We start from the raw sequence: 23,218 nt of genomic DNA, 5'->3' as shown, positions 1-23,218 counted from the left end.
CAGAGAACACAGCTGCTACTTCATAACTAATTTTGCTACTGTTACGAATCATAATGTAAGCATCTGATATGCAGGGTATCTGATATGAGACCCCCCCCAAAGGGGTCATGACCTACAGGTTGAGAACCACTCCCTTAAGACATCAAAAGAAACTTCTCAAATTGAAAGAAAATGTCCCTACATGAAAGTTCCTGTGTATGCAAAGGGAGGCCTAGCATCTGAATGGTAACTGTGTGGCAGATGGAAGATCTCTTTCTTAGTGTGGAATGCTTTCTTTAAAATATAATTGACCAAAGCCATGAGAAAGTTAGCACTTCTCTTGACTACATCAAAAGAGAAAAGCAGAAATTGATCTCACACAGTTACCCAAACCTCCTCCAAGGAAATTAGAAAAATAAATGAAAACAAATGAGACTCGAAAAGGAGCCAGAGGAGAGCATGCTGGACCACATTCCTCTTCCTCCCTGTCCCTGCAGAACTCTGCTAGCCCTAGCGTGCCTGTCAGGCAAGATGAGTCTCCCAGGACATCATTAAACATGGATGATGGGGTTTTGGTCCAAGAGGATTAGTGTCTTTTCAATAAAATGCATCCCAGAGGCTAGAGAGCTGGCTCAGGGCTTGAGAATGGGTATATTGTATTCCAGAGGACCCAGTTAGCTTCCCAGCACCCATGTCAGGAGGCTCACAGCCACCTGTCACTCCTGCTCCAGGGGATCCGATGACTCCAGCTTCTGTGGGCATCCACATGCATGTGCACATACCCAGACACACAGACACAGACACACACAGACAGAGAAATACACATCTGGCCTCTGTGGGTCTCCACATGTGTGTGCACATACCCAGACACAGACACAGACACAGACACACACAGACACACACACACACACAGAAGTACACATCTGGCCTCTGTGGGTCTCCACATGCATGTGCACATACACAGACACACACAGAGACACAGACACAGACAGACAGACAGACACACACACAGAAGTACACATAACTGGCCTCTGTGGGTCTCCACATACTGTGCACACACAGAAAGAGAGACACACACACACAAGTATACATAATTGCCCTCTGTGGATCTCTACATGTATGTGTACACACACACACACACACACACACACACACACACACACACACACGTACACACAACTGGCCTCTGTGCCTCTACATGCATGTGCACACACACAGACACACAGAAGTCCACATAATTTATTTTAAAAATGAATTTTAAGGGGGAAAGGTGTCTCACAAAGCTCACATTCTCTCTATAAGGAAAGGCTAAGGCATGACAAGGAGGTGGCCTTCAACGGGCCAGGAAGGGAATCCACAACAGAAACCAGCTTTGCTGGCACCGTGATCCCAGATTTCTAGCCTTCAGAACTGTGAGAAAATCCATCTCTGCTGTCTAAGCCTCACCACCCTGTGGCCTTGTGTTACAGCAGCCGGGACAGACTGACACAGGGCAGGTAAGACAGATGGAGAGTAAAGGAAGCAGTAGAGAAGGTCCAGGGCAACGGAAATTAGTTCTTCTGAAAATCCAACCAAGGTTGGGTGTGGTGTGCACGCCTTTAATCCCAGAGGCAGGCAGATCTCTGTGAATTTGAAGATAGCCTAGTCTACATAGGGAGTTCTAGGCCAGACAGAACTACACAGTGAGACCTTGTTTTTTTGGGGGTGGGGGGGACAAAAAGGCCACTGTGGCTGACGGACTGAGGTGGGGGAGGGAAGATAAGAATATGGACTATGTAAAATAATGGTCCTGCAGTGGAAGACAATGACGCTTTCTCCAAACACTGAAGTTGGAGTTGCCCTAAGACTCAAGGGATTAAAATTAGGGACAGATGAGAGGACATCACTGTGAACTCTTAGGGACAATGGGATTATAAAAGGAATGCTGTGAACAGCTTTGTACCAACCAAGAAATGAGGTGTCCAAGGTGACAATCCAAACTATACATTGACTACTGTGGACCACTGAGCCATAAATGGCTCATTACATTGAAAGGACTTTCTGTTTTTTGGACCAACAGAATTAATTGAGAGTTCAACAGCAGAACAGGTATCTAAAATATTCCCGGAGATTTGGAGGCTAAACAATGTTAAAAGAGAAAAAAAATCATGAAAGAAACTAGCTATGGAACGTTTTTAAATGAATGAAAACTCAGAGCCGACATAGAAAAATTGGCTATGGTTAAAACCTGTGGCTACGGGAAAAGCGGGGTTAGAAGGGGGGTTGTGGTTTTCAGTGCTTATACTGTGTGTGTGCATACAAATCAATCCATTTAATTTGTATTAACAAGTGTTTAAAAGATTCTGTAAGCTTTTCTGTAGAGCGGGTAGAAAAGGAAGGGCTGATTAATATCAAAGTAGAAAAATTAGATAAAGTACAATCAATTTTCTTAGTTAGATCTCTATCACAGCGATAAAACACTGGCCAAGAACAACTTGAGAAGGGAAGAAGGGTTTATTTGACTTACATGTCTCCATTACAGTCCATCATTGAGGGACCACAGGGCAGAAACTCAAGCAGGTCAGGAAGCTAGAGGCAGGAGCTGATACAGGGGCCATGGAAAAATGCTAGGTACTGGCTTGTCCCCCACACCTTGCTCAGCCTGCTTTCTTATAGCACCCGGCACCACCTGCCTGGGGTTGGCACTGCCCACGGTAGGTAGCACCCACACACATCAATCATTAATCAAGAAAAGAGCTCACAGACTTGCCTACAGGCCAATTTGATGGAGGCGTTTCCTCAATCAAGGCTCCTCCTCCATGATCCTGGCTTCTGTGGAGTTGACAGACCACCAGCCAGCATATCCATGAAATATCAAGTGAACAATTGGAAATATCAAAAATACAAACAAATCCCCCCTAAAAGTAAAGACAAGAAGTTGGAAGGGAGGGTGTGTTGTGGGAAATCGGGAGGAACTGGAGAGCATCGTATTTCATTGTAAACATGGATGAAAGTCTCAAAACTAGAAAAAAAAAAATAAAAGCCCTTCAAAGATCAACAAATTGATGAATCTAGAGCTAATGTGATCAAAAAACAAGGACAGAAAATAACAAATTATTAGTATCAGGAATGAAAAGTGACTCCAATAGGGAGACTGTATCCAGTAAAAGTATAATAACAGAATAGCATGAAACTTTATGGTGATTAATTAGGTAACACAGATGGAATGGGCAAATATCTTGAAGAGGAAAATTAGTAATAATAATAAATAATAATAATCAAAGTCAGCCCCAAAAATAGAAAAATCTAAATGACTCTATGTTTATTAAAGAAATTGATTTTATAATTATAAATCCTCCTATGAAGAAAACTCTCTCATCCTGAGTTCTGTCAGACATTTAAGGAGAGGATAAAGTTAACTTTACTGAACATTTTCAGAAGAGAGAGGATGGTGGAGCATTAGACTCAAGTTCATTTCACAAGGCCAGTGTGTTTGATCTTAAGTAAAGACCAAGGCATCACCAGAAAACTACTGACCAATAAGCAGCAGGGACGTAGTTGGCAAAACCTTAACAGGGTATTAGCAAAGGGGATGTGGCTACCTGTGAAAAGGATAATTCACCATGATTAATGGGGTTAACTGGGGATGTGTGAGATTGATTTAACATTTGAAAAAAATCAATGTAATTGCCTGTGTTCAGAGAACAAAGGATATCGACCGTATAATCTTATCAACAGCTACAGAAAATGGCGTAATTGTGTATTCATTCATGATTAAAAAAAAAAAAACTCCCAGTAAAGTAGGCATAGAAGGGTTTTCTACAATCAGATAAAGGGCAGCATCTCAGGCTGGAGAGCTCAGTGGACAAAGTCCTTGCTGTGTAAGCATGAGGACCAGGGTTTGGGTCCCCAGAACCCGCATGAAGCCAGATACAGTACCCGAGCTCCTGGGATGAGATTGAGTGTCCACCTGGCCCCAATAGGCTTACCTATTAGAAGGCTCAGTGCCTGGTTGTTGGTGCTGTTGGGGAGGAGGCACAGCCTTGTTGGGGGAATCACTGAGGGTGGGATTTGAGAGTGCACAGCCTTGCTCAACTTCCCATTTGCTTTTTCCACTTCGTGATTACTGTTGAGGATGTGAGCTCTCAGCCTCAGGCTGCCGCCACCATACCTACATTTTGTTGCTATGACTCCCAGCCATGCTGGACCCTTATTCCTTAGGAATCATAGGCCCAGATAAACTCTTTCCTCTATAAGATACTTTTGGTCATGGGGTTTTCTCTCAGCAATATGAAAGTAACTAATATTGAAGGTAAAGACAGAAGAGAATTCTTGGAAGCTCATGGGCCAGCCAGCTGGGAGTACACCGCAGTAAAGAACAGGAAACCTTGTCTTGAACAAGACAGAAGGGAAAGACAGACATCTGTGGTTGTCCTCTGGTCTCCACACCTAAACTGTGGTGTGTGTGTGTGTGTGTGTGTGTGTGTGTGTGTGTGTGCGCGCGCATGCGCAAATATGTGTGTGTGCATTATGAGTGTAGTGGGTGTCTTGTGTGTGCCCACACATGCACATATACATATTTTAAAAAAATAAATGACATCTCAAAAAGTCTATCCTGATGATCATAACTAGTATTCTAGTCTTATACTTCTACCTAAGATTAGGAATGTCTACACATTCCCCTTTACTGCTTCTCTCCAATACTGGACCGGATGGAGGGCTTGGGAAAGTCAACATATAAGGAGAAAATCTTTATGGATGGGAAAGAAGGAAGTGTTGTTCATTGAAAACAGTAAAGAGTCCATGAAAAAAATTATTTGAACTGGTAGATGAGTCCAGAAAGACCACAGGAAACAAGCTGAATTGACAAAAAGCAAGCTTGTTTCCAAAGAGTGACAAGGATCAGTCAGAAACAGAGGTCAAGTAAAATACAATTTATGATGATGTAACACATTGAAATATTTTAGTGTGAAATTAATCAAATATGTAAGTACTCTGCACTTGAAGCTATAAACACTGTTGAGGGAAATAAAAGACTCAGTGGAGAGGTATGCATGTTCATAGACTGGATACAGCATGTTTATAGGGTGGACATACCATGTTCATGGACTGGATGCACTGTGTTCAATGATTGGATGTACCATGTTCATGGACTGGATACACTGTGTTCATGGACTGGATACACAATATTCATGGACTGGATACACTGTGTTCATGGATTTGAAGACTCAGTGTTCAGGTAGCAACTTTTTTTCCAGGTTGATCTGCAATTGCACAGAAACTCCATCTACCTGTCTTATAGAGATGAGCATGCTGACTCTAAACTTTATATAAAACATGCTTTGAATAGCTAAATGGATTTATAAAGACAAAATAAATGTGTAAGAGTTATACTGCTGATTTCAGTACTGAAACTAAAGGCACAGGAACTGGGATAAGGTGAGAAAGGCCCCTGGGGGAGATCTTCCGAAGAAGAACATTTTTAAAAAGTTATTATATTTATGAAGGGAGCATCACACAGGCCACATCATGGTTCTGGTGGTCAGAGGACAACTTGTGGGTGTTGATTCTCTCCTTCTTTCATGGGGGTTCCCAGGAATCAAGTTCATGTCCTCAGGTTGGCAACAAGGCTCTCTTTTCTGTCTCTCTGTATTTCTCTCTCTCTGTCTGCTTCTGTCTCTGTCTGTCCCTCTCTCTCTCTCTAACTACTGAGTCAACTGATAGACCCCTGATAATTTCTTACACACACACACACACACACACACACACACACACACACACACACTATTGTGTGGGGTTTTTTCGTAGGTACTCACATACATTGTCACTGGACTCTATTTCAAGTGGGTAGACTCTTTCTAAATGACTCTGTGATCCTGTCCACTTGACCTAGTTGCTGAACTTGAGGATTTTAGACTTTACCCTGTGAGTGATATATTTATACCCACGCAGGCATCCTTTCTGGGTGTGTTACAAAGACTTACTGTGTACAAGCCTTCTATCCTTGCCTATGTGCTTTCTTGGGCATATTCCTGGACACATCAGGGTGATGCTGGGTGTGTGGTGAGCTCATCCTTCAAAGACCGTGCTTGTTGATGGCACCGTCAGTGCAGTTAGGACTTGCCAAGAACCCAAGTTCAGTTCCCAGCAACCATTTTGGGTGGCTCACAGCCGCCTGAAACGCCAGCTGCAGGGTTGTACAACAATATGTACAACTCTCTCACTCGGCTCACAGGGAGGAGCTGCACAGGGCACCTTCAGCTGGGGTCAGAAGTGCTGCAGTTGGCGGTTTCCCACTCCCCACCCCTCCGCTTGGCCCTTTAATCCCAACACCAAGGACAGGAAGAGTGCAACGGAAGGTACTCCTTGCTGTGGAAGGCAGTTCTCATATGGTAACTTAATTTTTCAATAGTCGTGCACTGTTCCATCATTGACAAACAGACTCGGACAGGTTTTTAAGTATTTAAAGTCACTCGGCTCACCAGGGACCCCAGCTCAAGGGCAGGACTCCCTAACTCTTAAGCTCAGAGTCCTCCAGCATGTCATGGATTTTCTACCTTAAATTGTAAACTTTTCTCTCCCTAGTCACTTGGCTTTGGGGGTTTATTATTCTTGAGTTTAGGGGTTTATTTTTTTTTTTAGTTTTTTTAAAATTTTTATTAAGCATTACATAACATGCACATAGTATATAATATGCTGCATTTGCCTTCTAGTAGGAATAGGTGACCATAGAGGAGTAATTTTTTTCATCAGCCAGGAAAATGCTTCCTTAGTCAATATTCTCCAAGCCCCTGGACTCACAGTAGCGATTGACTCCAGAGACACATCTATCTCTTTCGATCAAATGCACTGGTAACGAAGTCAAACAACTCTTTTTTCCTTGCCCCCGTTGGTGAACTTGTGGATGTACGCAGTGGACACCCCAGGAATGGCCAAGCACACGCCCATGATGGCGAGGCCAGGGAGAATCTTGAACCACATCTCCTCACCGCTACTCACGCTCCAAACCGCAACCGGCTCCTCAGAGGTGACCGGGTTTTGGGTGTATTATTCTTGAAATACTTATTGAGTCTCTCCGAATAACCAGGAGTGAATAAATGGGGACCCCAGCCACTGATAGAAGAAGTACAATTAAACCCCTAATTGATTGAGAAATATTAGATACTACAGAGGAAAAATACTGAGGGTGAGATCTTACAGCAGGAGGTCAGCTGATCTGACCTCTGACCTACGAGGGAACTGTAGAAGTGGTGTTATACTGCTCCTGTCAGTGAAGAGGGGGGACAGCAGAGGACCAAGGGGCAGCGTATGCAAAGGCCCTGGGGCACCTCGAAGGGACATGTGTTAGAGGAAAGGCCTGAGCGCCAATTGGTGCACTTATAGTGCGGAGCCTGAAGGGGGCACTGATGAGAACTGAGCTTTGCAAGACCCAGAACCTGCAGAGGAAGTTTTAGAACTTAGGCTACGAACAGAGAGAGCCACTGGGATGTGATAAGTGGGAGTGTTCTCATCTAGTTATGGTTTTGCACACGTGTGCGTGCAAGGGCGGCAAATGTGGCGCAGGCTCAATCGGAGGGCGTCCCCTTTCCTTGCTGGGGACAGAGGGGCCCTGTCCTTTTACTTCCTCTCCGCTTTCTGCTCTGCTTGTTCAGCTTTTAGTCAGTTTCCTTTCCCTGATCGGCTTTGACATTCCAGGCCTCAGGCTTGGAAAGTGAGAAGCTGCAGATGGCTTAGGCCTTGGAGCAGTGAAGCCAGGGGAACCGTGGCCCTGAAAGCTGTCAATGTCACAGGAGTCATCCTTCAGAGCTGCAGACACCTCCTCAGCAGAATGTCAAGCAGATCGGTACGAGGCGAAGCTGCCCTGAGCAGCTCTGAGCATTGTCAGAACACCGTAAACAAAATGGCTAGGTTTCCACAGAGGTTACCTGCTGGCCTCCCGCCCGCCGCCCTCCACAGTGCCTGAGGCCCAGCTCTCTTCTATAGCATCTGTTTTTGCTACTTCAGAAACCCACTAAAGACAGGCCGTGGGACATCATAGGCATGAATGCCAAAAGGCCTCAATCAAAGCAGGCTGGGGTCAGGAGCCCATCTTCCTAAACCTGCCCCCTCAGTACCTATGGAAGTCCCCAGGCTGGAGGGACCCCAGCCAGGCAAGACCAGAGGGGAGAAAGGGAGCTGCCCCAGGAAGGGCTTGCTGGTGGTTATAGGAAGCTCAGAGCACTACCCTCATAGGCTACTCAGCCCCCATTGGATGCTTTTATTCTCTAATGTCAGAGACGCTTGGCCTTCAAGAAACTGAACAAGCCTATGGGGCTGGGGATTTAGCCTGGTGGTGGAGTGCTTGCCTCCCATGTTCAAGGCCCTGTGTTCCATCCACAGCATGGCAACCATAAGGAGAATATGAAAATCCTGTAGAAATATAAAGAACGAGACCCAGACACTATTACCCCTCCCTCTGGGCCCAAAAGGTGGACTTTCTCCGGGTCACCCATGCTGGGAGAAGGAAGAGGTTGAAGCTGCTGGTAGCCGGAGGGGAACTGGAATTCTAGAGAGATTGCACACAGTGCTGACAACCCATCAGACGATCTGGAGGGGGAGACTGGGGCCAAGACCACGAGGATGGGTGGGAACACTCCTTGCCGGGGACTGATTAGCTGTGCACAACTCTTGCTTTTATTTTAACCCTAAACCTCATGCCAAGACCCCCAAAGATCTCTAGAGTTATGGGGGTCACCGGGCCTCTTTGTTTCTCTTTCCAATCTGGCCACATTCTCTTCTGCTTTTCAGAGTAATTTACTGTCTGACTGACCTACTGAGAATGAGTGGCTGAGCCCAGATTGTTATGGTGCCGGGACCCAAGCTCTGACCCTCTCAACTCTAGGGACAATAGCTGCCACCTCTAACTACAACTCCAGGGACTAACCTTCTCTTCTGACCTATAGAGACACCTACACTCATGTATACACATTAAAAATAAATCTTAAAAAACAACAATAATAATAAAATGATGGGTTGCTGAGTCTAGGTTGTTATGGCTACCAAGACCCGGGCTATGATCCTAGCAGTTCCAGTAACAATAATGCTAATATTAGTAATACTAATAAATGGTCAGCACCCAGTCTCTGGGTTTAATTAGCTTATGTGTAGCCAGACCGATGGCACACTGGACGCCTGGCCTCACACTGGTTTCCTCTGCCCCTTAGGGCTCCGCAGTAAATCAGAAGCCCCCCTCCTCCCCACATCTGAACAGTGCACTCCTGGGAAGGAACTTAGAACAACCCACCTCCTCAGTTTCCTCTTGGCACTCTTGGGGGACACTACAATATTTCCCAAGTTCTCTGTTTGTACACTAAGCCATTCTTGACCTAAACTGGAGAGCCCAGGGGCTGGCAATAGCTCTGAGTTCAACAGGAAAAGGCCTCTCTGAATGCGTGCGCTGAAGGAGCGTGGTGGCGTCAGGACATGATGGTGGCCACAGGCTGCCTGTGAGAGTGTCACAGAAAGCAGTGAGAGCCAGCTCTTCCTGGGGAGGCTGTGTGACAAATACCTTCTGGCATGGGTTTACAGAGACTGCTCAGGTAATTGCTCCGTAGCTGACTGCATCCGTTCCCTGTTCAGCAGCCAGCACAGGTGAAGGCAGCCTGTCTGGGGCAGGGTTGCAGTCCACATTCCCTTCTGTCCGTGAGAGCGCTGCAGTTTGCATTCAGCATGTGAAGGCAGTTTTTGTGTAAATGATCTCCGAAGGTTCTTGGTGGACTAACGACGTTAGCGTCTGGAAGGATGGAAATTGTCTTCGTAATTGACATGACGGCCGCGTGGTATGTCTTGGAGGAGGAAATTGGCACTGGAATCGGTGCAGTTTTAAAGTTATTATTATTAGAACCAGATTAGAAGAGAATTGCTGAAAAGCAAAAAACCAAAACAAAACAAAACAAAAACCCAAATATTTTCTTAACAAGAATCCCAACTGTGACAGCACACATTTGTTTTGACTTAAAGAGCCAGATACTTCACAAACACAGACTGAGCATTTTCATCGACCAACTTCCCGGAGAAAAGTTGGTGCGGGCAAACATGGCGATAGTCTGTTCTCTCTGGCCAGCTGCCATTCCTCGCTGGGACATGGGGTCCTTCTGCTCCTGTCCCCAACATACTTTCTACTAAATACAGTCCAGGGTTTATTTATTTATTTATTTTTGAGAATTTCATACATTAGTGCTATGTTTAAATCATTCCCACACCACCCCTTCAACTCCTTGTATCTCCCACCTCAAATCCATGACTTCTTTTTATTATTATTGTTACACACACACACACACACACACACACACACACACACACACACTCTACTGAGACCATTTAGTGTTGTGTGTACATATGTGTATTTAGGGCTCACTCCTTGAGACTGGATAACCTCCCTGGAGAAAAGAAATTCCTATGTTCCTCTCTCTCTCTCTCTCTGACTATAGCTTTTCATCTAGGGATAGGATGGGATCTTGTGAAATTTGTTCAGTTGGTATTTGTATATCAGCTACAATCTAGTTTTAAAAACATAGACTGGTCATTTTTTTTTTAATTTAAAGCTAGGTGGAATATGCATCTTGCAAATCAATTTAAGAATCTCTTTTTTAAAATAGCCTTCTGGCTTCAGGGTTTCCCGCATTTATTTAATAGGCTGAGGTACATTACAGTTAATGTCAATGGCCTGGTCTGCCCCGTGGAGAAAATAATTGTTGCAAAAGCAAGAATATAATCATATTCCTAGGTAAGTAAATGTCCTGAAAAATTGGATCCCAGCACCTGGAATAAGAATCCTGTATGAGTTAGTTACCTAAGCAGAGAGAAATCAAAGTAGGAAAACAATCAAAACATGAGAATAAGTGTGTCCTTCAGTGAGAGAATTAATCATGCTAAATAGAAAAAAATCTTAAAAATAGTTTCAGACTAATGCGGATTCTGAATTTCAGCATAATTGCAGCAGCCTAATTTGGCATAAAAACCAACTAATGAAATATTTTCATATCCCCGTCCATTCAATTTACCAGCTTGAGTTGCACAAGGTAGTAAGTGGCTTTTAAATTATCATGGCAAAAGTCTTCTAAATCTGTGGTTGGTTTTGAGTTTTGGTTGATGTTTCTGGAAGAAGAAAGTGTGTGTGTGTGTGTGTGTGTGTGTGTGTGTGTATACACACATCTCTGTGTGTGTGTATACGCATCTGTGTGTGTGAGTGTGTACACATCTGTGTGTGTGGTGTGTGTGTGTGTGTGTGTGTGTGTGTGTGTGTGTGTGTACGTACGTACGTACAAGCACGTGTATGCATGATCCGGTATTCTTTGTGGATTGGGTAAGGAGGGAGTCCTCATTCTTGCTAGCTGTGTCTCCGTCTTGGGCTGTGCTTCCCAGGCATGGTGCTCCGGGTTATCTGGAGATGAGGCATGTACAGCGGTTCTGTGGAGACTGTAGGGGTGCAGCAGTACCCCAGAGCTCTCTACTCCTGCCCCTTTTTGTGTGATCGAGGGGTCTGATCACTTCACCTTCTACAGCAGAACTTTAAGGGCTCCTTTCCCGTGGATTATCTTGTTCACTGGTGGAGATAATGCATCTGAGCATGGGGGAGGAAACAACGCATAGAGGCCGCCCTAGCATGCCTGTCCATGGGTCCTGCAAGCCCAGTGCCCTGGCACCTCCCAGCTCAGAATGGCTTGGATTCCCTGGCAGCTCTGAGATGAGTCTCCTCCCCATTCTGTCTCCTTTTTCCTCCCCCTATAGAACCTCCTTCTTGTCCTCTCGATCACTTTGTTGGTGATGGCCTCGGGTTTGGCAGGACACAGTCTGCATGAGCATTGAGCCAGCTGCTGGCTCAGGCAGACTCTGGGCTAGCTCCGGACATTGGATGATAGCCCATCACACTGCCATTGGACCTCCTTTTGCTGCTTTTTTTGACCCAGAAACCTGGGTCCCAGTGACCCCTCTTGTCCTTCTTGAGCTGTGCTTCCACTGGAGGCTGTATGGAGAAGGTCATCAGCCTGAGGAGGGTGTGACCACAGTCACCAGTGTTTGGACAATGGGGCTTAGATTTGTTATCTTGGGACAGGAACAATGAACGACAGATTGTGTTCAAGGCAAAGTATAACAGAATATTCTACAACATCCATGTGTGGTGGGGCTGATGAGAGACATCCCAGATGATCTAACTGTCCAACAAGGAACTAATCAAGTCAATTCCAGCACTCTACAAATCTATGTTGGGTGAATGGTTATAGAAGAGAACATAATCTCCTAAGGGAAGAAACCATGTGTAAGCCTATGGCCACACCCCTGCTGCTCAGGGTTCCATGCTATCCTCCTGCCCAACCTCTACCCAGGGGTTACTCTGAGTTCCCCTCTCAGCAACCTCCAGGCTTATGTTCTGCAGCTCCACACCCTCTCCTCACTGTGCCGTTTCTGTCTACCATGAGGTGTGGATGGGCTCCGTCCTCCGACCAGCCTGTGTAGAAATGTGATTTCTGAGCATGCTGCTGTTACTGTTGTCTGTCTGGTGGTATCTGTACAGTGGGTGTGATGGTGAGAAAAACCAGTGTTAAAATGGGCGAAATGCTGCAAGTGAGCTAACTGCAGAGTAAGGCTGTCTGTCATTCATGTCCACTGCTGCTGGCATCACTGCAGCATCCTGTATGTATAGTCAGGGCTCACTGGGGGATGGAACCGATAGATTGAATATATATTAAAAGGGGGTCTACCTGAGTGGCGGTAGTACATGCCTTTAATCCCAGCACTCGGGAGGCAGAGGCAGGTGGATCTCTGTGAATTCGAGGCCAGCCTGGTCTACAGAGTGAGTTCCAGGAAAGGTGCCAAAGCTACACAGAGAAACCATGTCTCAAAAACGAAAAATCAAAAAAGGGGGGAGGGTTTATTAGATTGGCCCACAGGATCTTGTGCTTACAGTGTACTCACCCACCACAGGACCTTTGCACATGCTGCCCGAACCACTTACTTCTCCTTTACTGATGGTTGGTTAGTTTTTGTCAACTTTATATAGGTAGGCACACCTAAGAGGATGGAACCTCATTGGAGGAAGTGTCCCCACTAGATTGACTTGTGAGCATGTTGGTAGGGCATTTTCTTGATTAATGGTTGATGTGAAAGTGCCATCCACTGGGGGTGGTACCACCCCTGGGAAAGTAGCCCTGAGTTATGTAAGAAAGCAAGTTGGACAAGAACTATGGGGAGCAAGCCAATGAGTAGCGCTCCTCCATGGCCTCTGCTTCAGTTCCTGCCTCAGGTTCCTGCCCTGAGTTCCTGCCCTGAGTTCCCTTCATGATGGGCTGAAAGCTCTAAGATGAAATCAACCCTTTCTGCCCCCAAGTTGCTTTTGAGTGCAGTGTTTCTCACAGCAATAGAAGGTAAACCAGGACATCAGCTTAGCACACTCCATACCTGAGTGCTCTTCCTGACTCCAGGATGGGGCTATATCTCTTGGTGTTCCCGAGTCTCCTAGGAAATTTACAGAACTCACAGGGCAATGAGTGAGGCTCCCAGCTGTGTAGTCTACATCATCTATATCTACATCATCTACATCTACATAATACATATCATCTATGTTGACAACTATCTATATCATCATCTATATCTTCATCTTCAGCTATAGCTCTGGGGACCTGCCCCACCAGGAACTTAGGTCACCTGTGAAGAGAGGTGGCCTGGAACCGAGGAAAGGTACGTGTGGGCTGTTCACCCATTCCCCAGCCTCCCTCTTACCTGGAGACAGACGCAGCAGGGAGCCAAGTCAAGCAAGAACTTGACTTATTGATAGGCAGTAAGCCTCTTTTATACCAGAAAACCTCAGAACCCTAGGAGGGGGTGAAGGAACCAACCAATCATTTTAAAGGTCACCGTATTTACAAGTTGTTTATGCCCTGACATCATCTAAATAACTTGAGCTAACTTTTTTCCTCACCATTTGTCTCTAATCTCCGTACAAACATCTCAAGCTAACTTCCTCTTAGCCATCCTTTGTATCTATTCTCTGCACAAACAGCTTAAACTAACTTCCTCTGGTACCATTTGTATCCACTCTCTGCATAAACAGCTTAAAGCTTAAGCTCTCTTTATCTGAATTTCTCTCGGCACCCTCTTTGCAGCCCATGTATGCCCCACATACAGCTGTATCTATATCTGGGAATAGATACCACACAAGCAGCCCCCCTTCAAACTCCATTGTCCCTGAGAAGCTCCACCCCAAGATCTTCAGAGATCCTGGGTAGCTAGCCAGCATGATGGTCCAGATGTCCCCAGCGCCATGTACCCCCAAAGACCAGCATCTATCCCGAGTAGAGGGAGGGCTCTGGGCAGCCAGAAGGTGATGGGCCTGCCTGTTATTACAGGGAACACCCTTGAATATCAGTGAATTCACTCCTGTCCTCTGTCCTCTGAAGACTTGAGGGAAGGTAGGGAGGATCCTTGTCAAGTAATGGTCCCCAGAGAGGATGCTGTTGCAGCCACTTTCCCACCAGTCCGCAGTCACCATGCGTCCGTGACTGGTGACTAATGTTGTCTGGGAAACTCAGTTGCTGCAGGCCTACCTTGGCCATGGGGGTTGTCCTGTGGAAGCATTGCAGCCTGAGGCTTGCTACACCTAGGTCACATAACCTTTCTAGGCCATTCCATGGAGCTACCTGTGCCTGTCCCGTCTGGGGCCGGCTCCTCTGAACAGATGCTAAAGGCTCATTGTTTCTTTCATTTCTATAACAGAGACTTCAGGGGCTAAAGTTTGTCACCAGCTGGGTTGATACAGTCAGACCCCAAACTTGACATTGCATAAATGGAACCCAGTGCTTGGGAGAACCAATTCCAGTTAACTCCATCTCTTTGCACTAAGACACAGATTGCCCGATCTACTGGTGGGGGTGTGTGAAAGAGGGGGTAAAACCCCACAGAGGGTTGATATTCTAAAATGCAAAAACAGTAGGAGGTTCGTGGTGTGGATGATTTTGTACATTTCTAAGTCTTACAAAGCCACAGACCCCTGTACCTACCTGGCACTGAGACCAGGAAGGAGACCAAAGTGCTGAGACCTGAGGACTCAAAGGCTGGTCTCACATGGTGTCTGCCTTCATGGCACTCCCAAGCTCCTGTCCATAGAAGCAGGTGAGTCTCCTGGTGGGGACCAGAGAGGGCCTCACAAGTGGTTGACTTATGGATGGAGTCGTGAAAGCGGGCTAAGATGAGCTGATACGGAGAAGAGTTGTCAGCCATGGAGAGGGGGGCACAGAGCTGAGTCACAAGGCCTTCTCCAGGCTTTACAGCTCCCAGGGCAGCGAGTGGCTGCAGAGCTGGAGCTGAAGGTGGTCCTGGAGGACGGTCTGGGGTCTCCAGATATTCAGGCGTGTCAAAAGCCCAAACAGATTACCTGTGGCCAAGGTGTCTGTGCTGGAATCACAGACATCTGGGGGTGCACACGCAGCAGCCATCATCCTGAGAAGTTGCTGGGCTTCAGGCTGACAGGCTTGTGACCCAGTCATCAAGTCAGAGCTGTGTTTGGCAGCCATGAGGGCCTCTCCTTCGAGAGCAGGAGATAACTGGAGCTCAGACTTCAAGGACCTTGTGTGACTCCATTTACTCCTGCCTGTTGATCAACAAGTTCAAATTTTGTGTCACCACTGAGTGAATCTGCCTGGAAAGAAAACAGGCCTCTCTGTGAAGAGCACAGCTCCATAGTTATAATGGACCCTTAGTCATGTTAGTTCTGCTGCCTGGACCTCAGTTTTCTGCTCTGTAAATGAAGACAGCATGGCTCTCAGGACTTCAGGCTGTGTGGCTGGATTCAGCTCCCGGCCTGCTATAGAACCGGCCCTCCTCCACAATCTTCCACAAATAGGACCAAGGTGTTGGGTCAAAATGTTATGGACTAGGGAAGTACTCAGTGGGTAGAATCCTCACCTAGAACGCATATAACCCTGGGTTAGACCCCCAGCACCACTTACAATTGAACATGGTGGTGCAACACTCCCCCCCCCCCCCCCACCCCCGCCTTAGAAGGCAGAGGCAAGGGGATCAGAAGTTCAAGGTCATGGTTGCCTACATAGTAAGTTAGAGGCTAACCTGGGCTACATGAGACTCTATCTCAAAAAAAAAGTAAGATTTGTTTCACTAGATGCCTGGAGAAGCTGTGGCCTTTGGGGTGGGGGTTGGGGGTGGGGGGAGACTGGAGAATAAAAGACACACAGGGCAGAGAGCAGGCATTCGGGGTGGAGGTGGCGGTCCTGTGGCAAAGGACTTTCCTGACTGAAGTAGCATCGAGTATTTCGTGAACACTGGGGAGTGGGTTGCCTGGGTTGACCTAGCCTTCACCTCTGATGTGATGCAGCTTGATTGTGGTCACTGTTAATTTGTTTTAGGACTCAAATTGGTTGTTGTTCACTGTGGTGGCACAGACATGGAGCACCTGAGGGACACCCGAGCCTTGGGGCGTCTGAACAACTAGCAAGTGCATTGACAGGGTGAATCAACAGTGTGGAGGAGAAAGCACTGGATTAGAGGCCAGGTCCCAGAGGACTGTGGCGAGTGAGAGGTTCAGATAGTCAGTGAAGAGCTAGTCTGGGCAAGACAAGAGAGCAAGAGACAGGGCCCAGATTCCATATCCATAAAGCAAGCTGTCTGTACCTGAGCTCCTTGCCTTCACACATTGGGGTACACTGACTGAACCATGTCATGTCCCCCTGGGACCTCAGAATGTGATCCGATTTAGAAGCCAGTTCTTTGTAGATTTAACAAATCAAGTCAAAAATGATACCATATTGGACTAGGATGGCCCAGGCTAATGACTGGTTTCCTTTGGAGAAAAGGAAAAATTGAATCTAGACCCAGAAAGAGCATGTGAAGACAAGTCAGCATCCTGAGGGATGTCAAGGGATGCTGTGGGTTTGCTGCAACTTGGAAGCAGAAGGGGCAGGAAGGATCCTCCTGTGGGGGCCACAGAGGAAGCACAGCCTCGACCCCCTGTCCTTAGTGACTTCCGGCACAGAGTCAACTGTTTCTCCAGGCCCCGTTATTTCCCAGTGGTGAATCAGCTTCAACTGGAGTGATGTTGGCTGCTGTGACATCAGCTGTCCAAGCTCGGGAGGCTGAGGCTACAGCCCCGGCTTGTGCCTTCACATTCTTTGCTGGCTCAAGGGAAGAAGGGCAGAGACGTGGGCTGTAGCGGAGGTGGCTGAGAGTCCAAGGCAGCCAGGACGGCTCTGTTACGTGGGCAGTGTTGCACTCGGAGAGAACTGGTTAATACACGGTTGGTTGGAGTTTTAGGGGAGTGGTCCTCTTTCTAGCCACTGGAAGTGGTGAGAACCCATGCAGAGACAGACGCTGGCTCCCAAGGGTTGCTGCTCACTGAACACCAGAAGTGGGAACAACAGAGAATCCTGTCCCAAGGCTCAGGTGTCTGTCTCAAAGCTGCCCTCTGCATTGTCGGGTGCATGCCCAGCTCAAGCATACTGTGATGTTTATATTGAATATTTTAGTTTGCAGATATTTGAAATTAAATACATTTTCCACCTACACTATGAAAAATCCATTTATAGAAACCAAATCAAATTGGCGATCTAAGGACTGCTGGCCAAAAATGAAATATTTTAAAAATAAAATATATGGAGATTGGATTGCTGAAGTGGTGGCTTGTTCTGGGGCTCCTGTAGTGTGGGCTAGAGAGGTGGCTGATTGGATGGAGCCTTCTCTGGGGATCAATTTGCAACTGCCCTGCAGTCCTGCAGTCCAGCAAGGAGAAAGGAGTTCTTTGAACAAACTTACTTAGCAGAAAGAGCCAGTTGCCTGTGCTTTCTGGAGGTGGTCTTGTATGCTCTGGTGGATGTGTACTTCTTGTGGGCATGGCCTTGACACCCTAGAGAGGATAGAAGCTACATTCAAACCATTCAGACCTCGCCACCCCGCCTGGCCATTCATCCTCAGGCTTCTGAAGAAGACAGATCCACACATAGAAATGCCAGCCTGACATCAAAGCTGAATTCCTTCTGAATTCTCCAATGTCTCAGACTCCAGTGTCCAACTGCGCACCTGCCTAGGTCCCTGCAGAAATCTTATGGATAGAACTGTCCAGCCAAGATCAATGAAAGCTATCCACATCTGAGCCTGTAGGGCAGCCCAGCCCAGCCCAGGGTAAAGTCTAGCCAGCACCTTCCCCAATTGGCCTCCAAGTCCCAAGCTCTCCCTGGAGAGATGTTTCCTACAATTCATCTCCAACTCTATCCTGTTTCATTCATTCATCCTGATCATTCGGCCATTTGCTTTTCTGTTCATACACATGACAAATCCAAGAAGGGAGATGCAGCCTTCTAGTTGCTGCCCAGCAGTCCCCATGTGGCATCGGGGCAGCAGGTCACAGTTCGACCTCAGCACCCCAATGCCAGGTCTACCTTCCTTTATTATTGTTTGCAGTGGTCTCGTTATGGTATTTTATACACACATGTTATTGCGCTTGGTTCCTGCTCATCTCCCTCACACTGTACTTCCCCACTCTCCTGCATCCTTCTTATTGATCCCTTCCTCCCCACAAATAGTGTCCCCATGATGTCACATCACATATTCCATTACCTCTCTTATCTCCTCCTCTCCTCCCATACAACATCATCTTTCCTCTCATAGTCCCTTGCTGATTGTCACACACACACACACACACACACACACACACACACACACACACACACACACACACCATCCTTAGATTTCATATCAGAGAAAACATGGTGTATGTTTTTCCAAGCTTGGCTAATTTCACTTAACATAATTTCCAGTTCCATATATTTTTCTGCAAATGTCATGATTCATTTTGCTTTATTGCTGCATAAAATTCCATTGTGTATTTGTACCATATTTTATATATCCATTCATCCTTCAATGGGCTGTTGCAAACAGCGTAGCAATAAATATGGGCGAGTGTCTTTGCAGTATGCTGACTTAGAGACCTTAGTGGATTCACTTTTTTTTTTTTTTTTTTTAACTTACTGCCCTGGGCTGTTGCTTGATTCCCCTCAGCTTTGGTTTCAGGCTTAGCCTTGAGTGAGAACATCACCTAGCTCTCTACAGGTTGACAGTTTAGATGAGGTAGTGTACACAGTACTGAGCAGGACCTGGCTAAAACTCAGAGCGTAGAATGTTGCCTTGTTCACATGCATGGTCAGAGGGTGACCGAGCTTCTATGTCCATGATCTCTCACCTCACACCTCCATTTTACCCGCTGACATGTGCTTCTTCAGTCAGGGAGGCTTGCTGTGTGTTTCTCTGGGTTTGAGCAGTGATGCCTGGCAGAGATCTGGGTGTGTGATAAGAACACCGTGAATACAAACTGAATAAGATTAGGAAGTGGGTGACGCTGTAAACTGGACAGTGTAGGTTGAGGAGCATTCCAGACTGCTCCATTTATGATAATCCCCAAATGATAGTCTTCCAGGAGCATGGAGTCGCACAGGGAAAGCCACTCTGTGAAATTTATCATCAGTTCAGCAGACATTTGTTTAGTCCTTGCCATGTCATGGTCTGCTTCCTGGGGGCTTAGAAATGGGCAGCTACAGTGTCAGCACAGGGGAGTAGAGTCTTTTCCAAGCTCCCTCCCACAGCTGATGGGATGATTCCATTTCTCAGCCTCTTGGACTGAGTCTGCTGCTTACTGAATGTCACCCTCAGTCCTTAGCCACGTGGGCTCCATGGACACTTACCGGCGGCACATACACTCGAAGGTCAGTGTGGGGATGAGAAGATCCAGGTCAGCAGTCTCTTGGGGTGGATGCTCAAGTGCTTGCAGGAAGCCTGCTAAGGAAACTAAAGGACAGTGAGAACACTTCCCATCACTGTGCAGTGCCTGAGAGCTGGGGCTAATGTTAGCATCGCTCTCCCTGGGAGCCCACACATTGTCTGACATGGACTTGTAGGTGACGGCTGATCACACTGGAGGTTGGAGGGTGTTAGTACTGAGCCCAGTTGGTGTGTACCAGAAGATATTGTTAATGGAACTTTTTAAGAACTTGGATATAAGGGCAGGAGCCATGGCTCAGCAGTTAAGAGCACTGGCTGCTCTTCCAGAGGACCCAGATTCTGTTCCCAGCACCCACATGGTAGCTCACAACCATCTGTAATTCCAGTTCCAGGAGATCTGAGGTCCTCTTCTGACATCTTTAGGCACCAGCCATACATGTGATGCACACACATACATGCTGGCAAAACACCCATACACGTCAAAGAAAGAAATCATTGTTCAAAGAACATGAGTGTGGTCCTGAGGGAAGAGGACACATTGGAAATGATTCTGAAGTTGGGGAGGTAAGAAACGGGGGGAGTGGTGGTACCATTAGGACAGAGGGATTATGGGAAAGGGAGAAGTTTAGGGGAGAAAATTAAGAGTTCTTTGGCCATCGCAACAGTGGCATCCAAGTATAGAAACTGAAAAGCCGATTCAAGTCTGGAGCTCAAGGAGCATTGGACCGACCAGGGATGCAGATGCTTGACATCATCAATCATGGAAGAGTGCCGAAAGAAAGCGTATAAAGGAGAGAAAGTGGCCAAGGACCAAGGTTCACACAGAAAACATTTAGCAATCTAGAAGAAAAGAAAAGCTGGCAAAATAAATAGAGACAGAGGGACGTAATGGGAGCAGGGATAAAAACCAGAAAACTGTGGCTTGAAAGCCAAGTTCAGAAAGACTGCCAAGTCAAGGCAGAGGTAGCTGAACCAAATTTCTGATGACAGTGGCTGAGAGGGGGCAGTGACCAACTGGAAAAATAAATCTACAAAATTGTGCACTCAGAAAGCCCCCTGGGCTAGAGTGGTAGAATGCTTGCCTATCCAGGGCAGGGCCTCAGGTCTCAGCCCCAGCACTGAAAAAAGTAACAAATAACCATTGAAAAAGATTTAGTTTTATTTTTTAATTGTGTGTGTGCGCGCACGCGCGCACACACACACACACATACACACACACACACACACACACACACAGAGGACTTTGAGTAACTCTGTGATCTCTGTGAGTTCTAGGCCAGCCTGGTCTACAGAGTGAGTTCCAGGAAAGGCTCCAAAACTACACAAAGAAACCCTGTCTCAAAACAAACAAGCAAGCAAGCAAGCAAGCAAACAAACAGAATCAAGACAGGGAACAGGGTGAGTGCAGGTGCCCTCAGAGGCCACAGGAAGCACACACTAAGCAGGCACTCTACCCCTGAGCTGCCCTCAGCCCAGGATCTTTCTGAATATTCGGTTTTAAAGATTTCTTTTCCCAGTCATTTACTGGGATCACCCCATCTCAGCGACTCTCACTAGAAATCGGTATAGCTAAGATCTTCCTCCACCTTGGCTGGGTCTCTGAACTTGGCTTCTGGGTCACCATAAGTACATCTCGTGGAGCTAGAGTTACAGGTGATTATAAGCCACCTGACGTGGACACAGGAACTGAACCTGTGTCCTCTGCAAGAGCAGTGCGTGCTCATAACAGCTAGAGTAATACATACTCAAAACAGCCAAGCAGTCTGTATAGACCCAAACCCATGAGCTTCTTGCCAGAAAGATCCCCTCCCCCCTTAGAAAGCCCCTTTGATCTCAGTTAATAAATCTGAAGATCAATTCAATCCATGTACATGGTAATCACCAGGTGGGCTGCTTTGGGAGACAGGTTGTAGGAGTCTGTTTCCATAGAGGCTCTGAGTCTGTTTCTCAAACCAAAGATGTAAAGCAGGCAGGTTAATTACTGACAGGACCTCATGGTCTAAACATATTTGGGTTGGATCTTTATTTTGCCTCTTGCAGATTTCTGGCCCTTATTATGGGATGCAGTCCTCGATCCCAAGGCTTGTCCTGTCTGGAGTCTCAAGTGATTTCCTGCCCCATGTACTCAACCAAGACTTTCTAGTCCAGATGGGCAGGAATTCAAAGGTTCCCCCATCTCTGCATGACCCAAAGAATTGATGTTCAGCTTGGGTCTCCCTCTGCATGTGGGCAGCTCTGTCCTCCAGTAAGTGCCTCTCAGGGACCTCCAGGCCATCCCCTTCTGTAGATCCCCCTCTGCAGATCCCCTGTGTACACCCCTCTCTGTAGAGCCCAAATCTGCAGTTACCACCCCCCAACGCTGATTACCTTTTCTGTGATCAGGAAGGCTGCTAGGCTTCGGTTTCCCATGGAATGATTCAGAAAATCGGGCACACCTGGGGCTCACCCCATGCTTTAGCTCTCACAGAATTGGCCCTGAGACGTATGTTGTCTGATAATAGCATCCTCAGGGGTCTTTGCTGAGTTCCATGGCTGCTTGGAGAGTCGAGGCAGGTACTAACTACACTAGTCTTCACTGCAACTGGAGCCTGTGTGTGTGTGTGTGTGTGTGTGTGTGCCCCCGCGCGCGCGCGCGCATGTGCATGCATGTATGCGTGCATGTGCGTGCGTGCGTGTGTGTGCAGGGCTTTGGGTTACAATGAAACCAAGGGAAATGACTTGTGATCTGAAATGAACAAAGACTGTTCAGACGATTCTTCCTTTACAATCAGGGGATTCTCAGGGAGAGATCCACAGGGGCTCCTGGGGAAGCCCTGAGACGGTGAACTGTGGGGCTGAGTGAGTGGACAGACTCCTATGGCAGGTGCAGGGTAAGAATCAAGACAGGAGACAGATCTGGGCTGCACCTCAACCTCAGGCTCCCCCAGAGATGCCAGTCCTTTGGCTTCTCATGTATGATGTCACTTGCTCCTCATCTCCCTTCATTCTGGAAGTCATTGTTGGCCCACTCAGGCCCCTGCGGCCCTCATAAATATGTTTCCTACTCTGAGACACAGTGATTATCTCTTCTGGCTGAAAACTGTGAACTGAGAGGTGACCCATAATGCTCCCTGCCTGGTTGGGGCAGCCTTCCCTCCTGGAAAGCTGTCCACACTGGTGCCTTTCTCCACCTTCAAGAGCTCTCTTCCCATCACTCAGTCAGAGGAAACTCTAGAATCTTGTTCCCTAAGAACCCTGGACTGCTAACACCTATCATACATTAGAATCCCAGCATTTCTACTGCAGCGCGGCATGTATTTATTGACAGATTCTACAGCAGAGCTGTACTGAATTATGTATTCATCAATCTTGGTGTGCACGTGCATATTTGTGTGTGCACATGTGAGTACAGGTACAGATACACATGTGTACATGTGTGGCAATCGGAGGAAACTCTGATGTCATTCCTCAGGTGCCATCTGTCGACCTTGTTTTAGACAGGGTCTCTCACTGGCCTGGAATT

General features: G+C 46.9%; 2 protein-coding genes across 13 annotated transcripts in view; one reads left to right on the top strand and one right to left on the bottom strand.

The window, feature by feature from the left end:
- Positions 1 to 23,218, top strand: part of Camta1 (calmodulin binding transcription activator 1) — an 852,116-nt gene that overhangs the window by 464,886 nt on the left and 364,012 nt on the right. The gene's annotated exons all lie outside the window — the stretch shown is intronic.
- Positions 6,642 to 6,987, bottom strand: LOC114702631 (NADH dehydrogenase [ubiquinone] 1 alpha subcomplex subunit 1-like). The gene is given in 2 exon segments (XM_037203221.1): positions 6,642 to 6,807; positions 6,810 to 6,987. Coding segments are annotated over 2 exon segments (210 nt in total). The 5' UTR covers positions 6,940 to 6,987; the 3' UTR covers positions 6,642 to 6,727.

This window comes from Peromyscus leucopus, chromosome 2 (genome assembly GCF_004664715.2).
Source record: "Peromyscus leucopus breed LL Stock chromosome 2, UCI_PerLeu_2.1, whole genome shotgun sequence".
Lineage (NCBI taxonomy): Eukaryota > Metazoa > Chordata > Mammalia > Rodentia > Cricetidae > Peromyscus > Peromyscus leucopus.
Note: the sequence above shows the minus strand (reverse complement) of the source record. Positions and strands in the feature narration are given on the sequence as shown.